The sequence below is a fragment of the Geospiza fortis genome, unplaced genomic scaffold (assembly GCF_000277835.1).
Source record: "Geospiza fortis unplaced genomic scaffold, GeoFor_1.0 scaffold270, whole genome shotgun sequence".
NCBI classification, from domain to species: domain Eukaryota; kingdom Metazoa; phylum Chordata; class Aves; order Passeriformes; family Thraupidae; genus Geospiza; species Geospiza fortis.
Window position 1 is genome coordinate 91,869 of NW_005054422.1, and position 12,005 is coordinate 103,873.

At 40.4% G+C, this 12,005-nt stretch overlaps 1 protein-coding gene across 4 annotated transcripts in view; it reads left to right on the forward strand.

Annotated features, from left to right (window-relative positions):
* The window catches only part of ZMYND11 (zinc finger MYND-type containing 11), a 61,326-nt gene extending 49,561 nt beyond the window's left edge, over nt 1-11,765 (forward strand). For all 4 annotated transcript variants that reach the window (XM_005426729.2, XM_031061699.1, XM_005426730.2 and 1 more), the window contains 4 exons: nt 1,301-1,369; nt 3,159-3,431; nt 4,493-4,678; nt 9,324-11,765. In XM_005426729.2, coding sequence (XP_005426786.1) covers nt 1,301-1,369; nt 3,159-3,431; nt 4,493-4,678; nt 9,324-9,446 — 651 coding nt within the window. In that variant the 3' untranslated portion in view covers nt 9,447-11,765. The remainder of the gene's footprint in view (nt 1-1,300; nt 1,370-3,158; nt 3,432-4,492; nt 4,679-9,323) is intronic.
* The last annotated feature ends 240 nt before the right edge of the window (nt 11,766-12,005 follow it).

Genomic DNA, 12,005 nt, shown 5'->3' on the forward strand with positions numbered 1-12,005 from the left:
TAATTCTGCAAAACAAGAAAAATTACATTGTTTTAACAAAGAGCACAAATGGCCAAGATCCAAAACTTTGCATTTCCATATGGAAATTCCCTTATCGTAGCTGATCTTTACTAATCATTCATTGTTCAAGAGGGTGTTACATATTCACTACTATTGACTTGGCAGTAAGATTTTCGTAGTTTGCAGGATGCTTCTCTGTATTTTTGGCAGCCCTTTCCCTGGCAACATCTTCCCTCATTTAAAACCACTATCCATTCTCTAAGTCTGTATTTTTTTTAAAAATGGTATATTTTTACCCTCTTCCTTTGTCCACCAGGTCTATCACCCAGTCTGGAACTAAAGCCTTAAAAGTTTATAAAACTCTATGTTACAGTGGGAGGTTGTTCCTTATCAAAGTGGATTTAGGATGTTTTAGCCTGGTTTACTTAGCTAACCCTTTGTAGCCCCTTTATTTAAAGTCATGTGTGCAGTCATACAACAGCCTGTGATAAAACAGGAAAATGGTCACAAATAAAAGAACTGGTATTTTCCCATTTTTTTTCAGAAGTGTCAGTCACAGTGTCTGAAGTGTCCATTTACATATTTTCTCTTCAATGCCAACTATTCATCCTTGACTTGGCTAATGCTTATACCTGTTTTACTGGTTTCCCAGATACAGGAACACAGGAGTAGCCATCAAACTCGCTGTTCTGCTGTAGTCTGCAATATCCTGTTACTAAGACTAGCTAGTGCTAGCCATGCTTCAAAAGCAGGCATAAGAACTTCTCTACAAGCACTGTAAAATAATTACCATCCACTTAGATCTCCTCCTTGTTTCTACTGCGAGACTGACTTTTATTCTAAAGCATAAAGTTCCATATTCATCCAGGAATAATCCAGTCTGGGTGATTTTACTGTATTTACATACTTATATTCTCTTTATAATAACTGCTGTTTTCTGGCATCCAGCAAGATCTGATTTCTAAGTATGGGTCACTGATATCAGAATATCTCAGAAAACAAGTGTTTGTACTTGTGTGTGCCATGAAGAAAGGAATTATTAAGAGTATTTTAGCAAGTGCATATTGAATGGTAGAACTTGTTCTTTAATTTTGTTCCTTCATGCAGTCATAGTCATCGGTGATAATGTAGAAAGTTTATTGTGTGCACTTCTCATTTAAGAACATTGCATTAACATTTCTATTTGATACCCTAAATAATTGCAAATAATCACAAATAAAAGGCACATCAGTCATGTTAAAATGAAAACCACTTAACTGGTTTTTGGGTTGATTCAACGTGCTTTTCTTAATGTTCACAGCTGAAGGTTACTCAGGAACCACGAGCAAAGAAAGGACGACGTAACCAGAGTATGGAACTCAAGAAAGAAGTGAGTAACCTCAATTACTGTGTTTGTAGAGATAGCAAAGTACAAAAACTCTGAAATTTTAATAGGCATTCCTTCAATTTCAGTCACCTTTTAGTGATGTTACAGTATTAGCCTTTGAAATTCCAGCCCCAGAGCTTGGTACTCCCTGCTGACAAGTGGAATTGTGCCTCCCACATACAAGTAATGTCTGTCGTCATAGGAATATTCTGTATCATGAATAAAGCAAGCCAGCTTACAACATTTCTTTTTTAAAAACAAATTCAGGATATCAGTAAGCCCATAAACAGCAGAAATTAGGCAGTGCAATCGAGGCTATTACATTTATGAGCTACCTTACCCACTTTGTCTGCGGGGCTTCCCTGCGTATCCCGCTTGCGGGATCAGGGAGCCAAGGGCTGCGCTATTGCTCGTGCACACAAGGGGGCACTTACAGAGAGAGCCGTAAATCTCTTCCCGAGCCGCCAAGGACTCCTTCCTGGCCTCCTTCCAGCTGAGAGGAACGCTGAGAAACATTTGCACATATGTGTGTGTTCCCTGCCAGAGGACTCGGGATGCCTGTGCAGAGGATGTGCAGCACCCTCTGTAGCAGCAGAGCTCTGTGTAGCAGCAGAGCTCTCTGTGGTGGCTGGAACAGGGACAAGGACACTCCTCATTCCCAGGCATCTGCCTCCCCATTGTACCTGATCCTGCAGGAGGCAGCCTCATGGATGGGGACAGTGACACACATGCTCTCTGCTCACTGGGGCACAAACTTGGTTTGAGTGCAAGATAGGGAGATTGCAGGAGGATGTCTCGCCATTCTTACTGTGTTTTCTGTCAAGCAAATGCTGTAATTTGCTTCATGTATTTATATCTTAACATTTGCCTTCTTAGCTCTGGATCAGTGATCCAGAAGTCAATCACAGTGACCTCTCAGAGAGTAATTGATTGCAAAAGGGTATACACAGTCAGCCTTTTGAATGGTGTGAGCAATGCTTCATCACACAGACAGGCACAAAGTCCAGTCCTGAGCAAGGCTTTGTCTCTACACTGCTAAATGAGCATTAAAACTTTAATTTTAAAAAATTGTTTATGTCTTCAGACACTTCAAATAGCAGTAAGCATTTCCAGGAGTACAACGTCAATCTGTTCTAAAGAGCAGGAGCAATTGGTGTTACACTGTAATAACACAGGCAGCTGAATTCAGCACAGTACACTACAGTAACAGGGACTTCTTTCTTGATAATTGTGTAATTATACAGAGCCTCTGCGGTCATCAAGTCTAGTTCCATATTATTGGAAGCAAGACGTAGGCTCTCATTAGCCTTTCATCTTCAAAGGACCTTTGAAGTACTGATCAATCTTTGCAGCACTTCTATGGAGTCAGTGGAATATCACAGACTCCAGGGCAGCCTGTTGGGTCAGAGTAAGCCCAGCGTTTGCCAAAACAATTCAGGAGCCTTGGCCATGCAACTACAGTCTCTTCAGGCAGAATATTGTGGGGGAAAAATATCTCTAGCAAACCTCTAGCAATCCCAAGGAGTCAGCACAGCCTCTGAGTTTTTTCATACTTTTGGGGAGGTGAGGCTGAAGTCAGAAAAGCCTGGCCCAAGAGCCTGCCCACTCTTAAGTTGGTTTTCCACAGGGATCCCACATCCCTTTAGCACTGTAGGTCTTCTGCAGGCACCTTTCACATTAATTACACTGATATTACTCACGTAGCATTTTTTCTTCAGGGGGAACTGAAGAGTGAGCAGGTTGACTTGTTCTATTTTGATATCTGATTTACAAGTTTGTTCTTTCTCTGCAGGAGCCAGAACCTGAAACTGAAGCAGTAAGTTCAAGCCAGGAAATTCCCACAATGCCTCAGCCCATTGAAAAAGTTTCAGTCTCAACTCAGACCAAGAAGTTAAGTGCCTCTTCTCCAAAAATGCTGCATCGGAGCACCCAGACCAGTAATGATGGAGTGTGTCAGAACATGTGCCATGACAAATACACCAAAATCTTTAATGATTTCAAGGACAGGATGAAAGCTGATCACAAAAGAGAAACTGAGAGAGTCGTGCGAGAGGCAGTGGAAAAGGTAACACTTGTTGAACACCACCTACCCTGGGTTGAGGAGAGGAGATTTTGGGGATTTCTTCACATTTTTTCTATTTTTGTAACAACCTCTCTTACCAAAATGAATAAAAAACATTTTCCAAAGAGACCACATAAAAATTATTGCTTTTTCAGACCATTTCTATACCAACAAACCTACTTTAAACAGAAAACTCTTGGCTTTTTTGATTCTTATCCACTGAAATCAGTTTGTGATCCAAAGCTGAAACTAATTGTTCATTCATGCCAAAGCCTTTCTCTCCATTGTTAAGTGTGATTCAAACAATGTCGTTGTTTAACTGCTAATCATAAATAATTCTTCTTTTGCCCATCTTCTGACCTAAAGATCAAATAGAGTCACTGAAATTTGTTTGAATTTTCTCATCTAATAATAACCTGTTTAAAATTCAATGTCTAAGCTTGACCTGGTCACCTTTGGCTAGAGAGACCAGGGCAATTTGGAAGATGATTTGTCTGACCTCTCTTAAGTACCTGTCTTAAGATAAGATGAATTTCCTTCTGGATGAAGGACTGTGAAATGAACCTAGGGAGTTCAGGTGTTAATCCTGTAGGATTAAGACACCAAATGTTTAGATACCTGAGCAAGGGCAAAGGAACCTCACTGACAATGAGCACTAAAATAAATAAATACCTCTTAATGAACTCAGGGATGTTCTATTTTGAATTTTCCATTGTGCACTTGCTGTAGATTTATATGCAGTTGTAGATTTGGAGAAAAAAAATATTTTTGAAGATAAATTAATAAATTTATAAATGATCATTGAGCAAATATGCATAGAACTTATTTAGCTGTTATTGTAGATGCCTAGCAGAGTAGAAGTACAGTGACATTTTTATTTTGATTAAATCTGATTTTGTTATATCTCTAACTGAGCAATTTTTTATTTCCTAAATAGGAGAAATCTCTAATTAGGTGACCCCCACCTGCATCAGTAATAGAGTTTTAAAGAGCAGAGGTTTAATTAAGACACTTATAACTCCAAGAGGTGTCCCTTGACTTGTTTTGCTGACTGTCTTTGGCAGCTGCGCACGGAGATGGAGGAGGAGAAAAGGCAGGCTGTGAACAAAGCTGTGGCCAACGCACAAGGAGAGATGGACAGAAAGTGTAAGCAGGTAAAGGAGAAGTGCAAAGAAGAGTTTTTAGAAGAAATTAAGAAACTAGCAGGTCAGCACAAGCAACTGATTTCCCAGACCAAGAAGAAGCAGTGGGTAAGTGTCAAAAATTTATCCCAAGAGAGTAAGTGGAAATGTAAAATGCATCCTGCAGGCAGTCGAAGGGCATTTCTTCCTTCCTTTTAACTGCAGTGCTCCTTCACTGGTCTTTCAGCATTAAGGCTTTCTCCTTCATATAACTGTTTCAAATCTTCTCCAAATTTCAACTTGGTGTTTTGATTACTTTCCATTTTAATTTGTTAGTGCTAACAGCAACATCTTCTCAAGTCCAATCAGATCTTAGTATTAATTTTTTTTTTTCTAAATGCAGTTTTACTCCGTATAAGACATGTTTTGCATTGTGTTCACACTCCTTTGATCTTGAGACCTCAGAGGGTACAATATCTGGCTGCATCAATTTGGATTCCCCTGCTAATGAGGCTGTTAGTGATATCCTTTTGGCCTTTTCCTCTCCTGCTTTTTCTACAGCTTTTTTATATTCCTTTATATTTAAGACATGACATTCTGAAATGTAGTCCTCTCTTGTTTGGTCCTTAAGTGCAACTCTGCAGCACCAGCTACAAAAACCACGTTGGTGTGCCCTCTAGACAAGTGAAAATAGACACCGAACTTACTGTTCTGCTACACACCACAAACTTTCCCCTGGTTTTATTTGGATTGTGGCTGGTGTTTTCTCAGGCTGGAGTGTGTCCTGCCACATGGCTGTACAGCACCTAGCCAAGCACTGCAAGAACCATAAACTGTGCTGCTTGCCAGGAGCACGGTGCAGGTGGAAACTGCTCTGCCCAGGAGCTGGGACCTGGCATACACACAGACTCTGCTATTCCTTTGTTAATTTTCATAGAACAGGGGAGCAAAAGCCATCACTGAGGAAGTCCCACAGCACTGTGACAGATGTCTGTAACACACAGGGGGGTGGGCACAGGACTGTAGCACTGGTGGGGCTGGAAAGGAGCAGGAGCCTCCAGGAGATGGCCCCACCCAAGGGACAGCCAGTCCTGCCACCCCCTGCAGCCCCATTTGCCTTCTGCTATAAAAGGCTGTTTTGCTGCTGCTCAGCCTCATTAGTCCCTGTGCTTACATGAAACAATGGTCCCTGCAGGGAAAACTCTGCTCTGAGAAGAGTGGAAAAAATACTCAGGCAAGACAATCACTGACTATCACAGTTATGAGTTTGGTTTTTGGAAAGACAATAATTACTTCAAATGCCACAGTTCCTGTAGTCTTCATTTCTGCTCCTCCCAGAGGTTTTACTGTGGGTGTTATGATGGTGCAGTGCTTGGGTCTCTGTCAATAAGAGAATTCCTCCCTGTCTACCTGTCTCTGCAGACCAGAGAAGTTATTTTTGACTGACTTGCATCAAGTTACTGTGTTCAGTGTGTAACCAGCTGCTGGTGCCTGTGTGCATGTGCTCACCTGTGGCACTGGAGAGGGAAATGGAACTGCCTTTGCCCACTATAGAATATGTCAAATTACCTCTGTTCTGTCAGGAGTGAAGAGCACACATGTGAACCACTGTCATCATTCAGCTGACATGCAGTAACTCAGGCACAATAGCATCATTGTGAGGCTGGACTCAGCTCTAGCTGCTTTTTGGGAGTTTTGAAGGTAGAATTTTCAAGAGAGACTGACTGGAGTTATCTGCTCCAATTTGCCTTTACTATATCCTTCAGACTAATCAAAAAATGCCCTGGTACCACATCACTGAATTTATTAATGAGGGCATAAAGCTTCTCTACTGAGCAAAACAATCAAAAGATAGAACGAGTATTTGACAATCTTGCCTATTTCTGTGGCCTCAAACTATCTGTCAATCACCACCCTAAATGAAGGCATCATGCAGGCAGCTGGTTTGCATGTGGCAGGAGAGGGAGGGTCAGGACAAACACCTCTGCATTCAAGCTGATGGATCTGCCTGCCAACACACAGCCCCAGGCAGCTGGACTTGGTCCAATTACACAACTCCCCAGTGATTCTCCCTTCAGTGGTACTAATGACAGTCCCTGGTGTGTAGTACTGCACTTGTGTGCTGCTATTATAATGATACCTCCTTACCAAAATCTCATGTAATTAACACACATACTAAATGAGTTTTGGTGGCTTTGCTTTTTAATTAGGAGCAGAGACCTCTGGTTTTGTGTAATGCTGATGTCTATGCTTGGGAATACAGCTGCTGTTATTCATGCTGTATTTGTCTTTTTCTCATACCTAAAAAACAAGTCCAATTGGGATAAAGGGATCATTTTGCTGGTGGTGTACAGGGACACGAGATGTGCTTCCAGCCCTCAGAGGACCAATGCATAGTTAAAGAACAACAGTTCCTCTTTCTCTAGCTGGTCACAATTGGCTTAGCCCAATTTCATTTTTATACCTTCAGAAAATTTGGGTTTAATACAGATACCTCAAGTAAATAGCAAAAAAAAAAAAGGAAGAAGTGTAAAGGCAGCAGTAACAATAATGAGATTATACACCTCCATGGCCTCTAGGGTTCAGGCTGGAGTGCTGGTCTTGACAATGTTTCTATTTTAGTTTCTCCAAATTTTATTTTTGCATAAGATTCATTTAAATTGGTGCATAGGTCATTTCCATAGACAGATTTTAACTTTTTTCTCTTTCAAATCTATTTACATATCTTTATTTTAACTTGCAACAGGTGGTCTTTAAGTGAATGAGCATTGTCTGTGATGTGTACTGTCTGAAACAAAACCCCAAGTGATTGATAACATTTAGAAAGAGGAAAATACAAAGGAAAGAGGAAAATACAAAGGAAAGAGGAGGCCTGAGGCCAGCTGGCATTTTGCCTCCAGTGCCACATGTGCTGGTACCAGCACAGATGACACTATTTTCCTTTTGTAAGTGGAGATTTACATCCCATACTTATGGCCAGCATATGTAAGGGGAAGTGCAGGACCCACAGATCAGTTGTCCTCTCCTGTCGTAGCATTTTTTGATCTCTCCAAGCCAGCAGATGTGAATTTGGTCTCTGGGTTGAGGCCCATGCTGTACATAATGGAGAGCCACAGCTGCTCCCTGCACCTTTCCAGCAGATGATCTTGATGGCTCCCACAGGCTTGTGGGCAGCCAGCAACATGAAAAACCAGGAAAACAGCTCTCAAGAGGACACTTGTTTGCAGACATTTTTACAAATAAACTTCCCAGGAGCTAAATTATTAAAGGAAAATAGAGAGCTTCCCTTCTCCCACAGCTAGGGCAGTCCCTTTATTGCTGATGTAAATAAATGGTTATCAGTTTAGCCAATGTAAATGTTGGCTTTCTTGGATCTGTCTTTCAGTAGTGTGGGTTGTTGTGGTTTTTCTTTTGAGGCAGTTGGGTTTGTTTCCTTTGTAATTCTCTGTTTTATTAGCAAAGCTGTAGCTAGACAGGACATAAAAATGAAATTGTGTGTTATTTTGTGGTTTGATAGCAGCCTGCACAGACTGTGTGATATCCCTCCCCCTGTTCCCCATCATGCAATGAGCATTTCAGAATGGATTCCTAAAGATGCCTCCTGATTTTGAGCAGACCAAATTCAGAAGGACAAATTTGAGGTCATTAGAAGCTGACTCTCCAGGATGCAGAGGTCTAAATGGTACCTTAAGCAGCAATGCCACCTTACTTTATGGAGTTTTGTCAAAATGACAGGTCATGCTTTTGCAGCACTGCCTTAGGGGCATAAACCCTCCTGAAGACAGGGCACTGTGTGGGTGCTGTGCCTCCTTGATGGCCACCCCTGGTGCTGACCAGCATGTTGCCTTCCCTTTCTTAGTTCCCCAGAGGCCACAGAGTTATTTTCCAAGTAGCTTTTCCAGCTATCAGAAAGCTGGGGGTGTTCTCTGTGTTCTGAGGTAGAAATAATCTTTGCTGCAGCTTTCTCCAGAACCAAATAATTCTGCATAAATCTGCATAAATTCTGCATGGGCTGTGCAGCATCTTTCAGGAGTTTTGTGCAGCGCTGGCAGGCAGGACAAAGGGCAAGAGCCCACGTAGCTAACCTGTGTATGACAGGTCTTCTTGGGTTTATGTAAGACTTGAGGAAAAAACACTTTTTTGATCTGTTCAGTAGCACTGATGGAGCACAAGGTTTTCCCTTCAGGAGGTGGCAGTGCTGGCTGCCAGTCAGCAAACCCTGGTGACAACAGCATCCTTACAGGCTGACCCCAGATGGGCTACAACAAACCCATAATTCTTGTCTCCTGGGATGTTATTGTTGTGACTTTTGACATTTTCTAGACCTAAAGGATCTTCCCCAGCAAACTCTGGACAAGTCAGGCTTATAAAGAAACCTCAAACACTGATTTTCAAGCCTGTGCAGAGCCTGTTTGTGCCAGCGGTGCCTGTTGATTTATTGCAGCTTTTAAGACATAGATCAGGGTGCTCTTACACAAATGTAGGGTAAGAGATGCTTCCTGCGCTGTGTGCCTGAAAAATGTCACTCCACCATTCCAAGAGATGAGTTTTCTTAAGTGAGAGATGATTTTTGGAAAAGCAATAATCCAGACTCTGGAAAATAGGAAAGCATTGTGTGGATTTGCTGAAGATGGCTTCTTTACTCAGCACGTGTGAAAAACGCTTGGATGCCCTGAGCATAAATAAGAGGAGCATTGCTGTGCACGTGCTGGGGGAATGCTGGTGAGGAGGGATCCTGCCAGGGGGATAATCCCATCTCTTTTGTTCTCCCCAGTGCTACAACTGTGAAGAGGAGGCCATGTACCACTGCTGCTGGAACACCTCCTACTGCTCCATCAAGTGTCAGCAGGAGCACTGGCATGCCGAACACAAACGCACCTGCCGCAGGAAAAGATGAAAGGGTTCCTCCTCCCCTAGAGCACCACCCCAATGATTGCTATTCTCAGACAGAGCGGTTTTTGTTTCCAAAAAAAAAAAAAAAAAAGCCAAAATTGTTTAGAATTTGCTTCCCATTTTGCACCAGCCTTTAAACACTTTTCTTAGAAGAAATTTTGCACAGTTGTTTCAGTCTTCTGTTAGAAATGCTCCTCCAAAATTTTGTCGGCAAAATGAATTGAACATCTGTCGGAGCAGGTTACTTCAAATAATTTTAAACTAGAGGATTTGTTGCATTTTCAGCAAATTTTAAGACATTTTTAGGTTTTGCAGAGATTTTAATCTTTAAAAACAGCAGATCTAAATACAAAAAAATGATGCAAGTTTAACAAAAGTTAAAAGTTTAACATGTTTAAAAAACATTTAAAGACTAGTTCTGAATGTAAGAAGTACAGAACTGTTTCAGAAAAACAAAGCATACTACCTTGATGTAACGTTTATTTCTTAACCTTGTTGAGCTGGTTTTGTTCAGCTTAATTTTACTGTTTAAAGGCATTATCTATTGGTTATACCAGTGGGTACATGATTGAATTTAGGGAACAGGGTTGACACAGCAGGTGCTAGTCCTGCATATTTTTTCTTAAATATTTCCCAACTGTGTTTTATTTTCATTATTTCTTTTCAATATATAACTTTTATAACAAAATATTAGCTTTGATCTTGTAGTTTAAAATCACAGGGAACTGGGGTAATCTTTTACTGAGCTGGATCTTAGAGAAAAATGAATATTTAAATTTTGAAGTTTGCACATTTCGTCTTTGTTCTAACATGAGTGCTTATAACAAGAATAAGAAAAACCAAAAAAAAAAAAGAAAAAAACAACAGACAAACAAAAAAACCCAACTACCTTTATTCATACTTCGAATTTTGAGGCATACAAATTACTTTATTGCTCCCCCCTTCAGCCTCCCCAATTCAATGTCATTTGACCACTTCTGATCTGGCGTCACCTGGTCCATTGTAACTGATAATAAAAGGAGAAAAAGCACTTAAGTTTCACAGAAGCCGTTATGTTTGTAGTAATGGGTCATTGCCTAATAATGAGCTCCATCACTGTACTCAGAATGAAGAATAATGCATGTTAATTTTCTTGTATTAAAGATGCCGTGATTTGTAAAAAGTCTGTATTTTGCGGAATGTCTGGATTAAGAAGCATTACCAATAGGAATGGATCGATAGTTGAAAAATGATTTTCTTTTTGTTTGTTTTATATATAGATATATGAATTGCATCCATGTTCAGAGACAATTTTTTAAATAGATGTAAAGCTTACTTAAATAGCTTTTCTTTTAAAGTGTCTCCACATTTTAGTTTCTTTCAAAGATTGGTCTTAGACTGAGTCATATGCCCATTAATCATCCAGCTATTTTTTGAGAAGTTAGAGGAATAATTTGTAAATATTTATTTAGATCTTTGATATTTATTGAAAGCAATTACATGATGGAACGATGGAAGCTGAAGAATCAGGAGGAAAGCCTTTTAAAAAGTTTTCTCTAGGATTTGTCAGGGTCATTGTAAAGACAAAAATATAACTAAGACTTCTGTGAACTACCACTGAAATTCTGACCTTTTTTACTTACAGTGGTGATATAAGTTAATTGACTAGATACCGCCAAATAATGCCCAATATGTTGCAGAAATTAAGTGGCAAGTCGATTGGAAAAAATAGTAAGTAGATGGTAACTTGTATTACCACAGCTGCATTATTGCCTGATAAATGTGTAATTAACTTTTGTCGCCTCTGTGTTGTGACTGTAAAACACTTCACAACTAAAACTCAATCTTGTTCGATTACTTTACAAGTTCCAAAACTTCGATCCACCCCTATGAAAGCAAGTATTGTGGAAATATTTTTGGTGTAAAATCATTCCAGAATATGTAATATTTAACTGATAGCTGCATGAAAGTAAGATTCGTGTTACTTTGGCTTTTTTGTCTCTGTTGACACGGTTGCACATTTCCAAGTTACTACAGCGTGAAAACTGTGTGTTTTAAAGAAAAAAAAAACAAAACAAAAAAAAAAGATTGTGGCCTGGTTTTGTATAAGTTTTAGGTAAAATTACAATTGATTGTTTTAGGAACCATGATTTAAAATTAATTTTTTCTGCAAATCATAAAGCTATATTAAAGTGTTGAGCTTAGCCACTATGCACATTGTAATTATTCATTGTGGCTGTCCAGTTTATGATGCATTCTGGCATTTTGTAAGCTGCTCTGACTAGCAATATATAGAGTCATTTAATGTGTTAACATTGGTTAATAAATGTATTTAAAAAAAACACCCTCACTGAATGTGTCTGTGTTGATTTTGGCCAGTTGTCCTCACACCCTGGGGTGGGCAGGCATGAGGCTGCTGTCAGTAGGGAGACTCCCAAGGGAATATGGGGCTGCCCATGGGGAGCTGTGCCTGAGCTTGGTCCTGACTCAGGGGAACCAGCAGGGCCAGGGAAGGGTTTCAGCATTTAATGTGGCTCTCAGCACTGACAGTGGATCCTTCCAGCCCAGGCAGGGCCAACAGCCC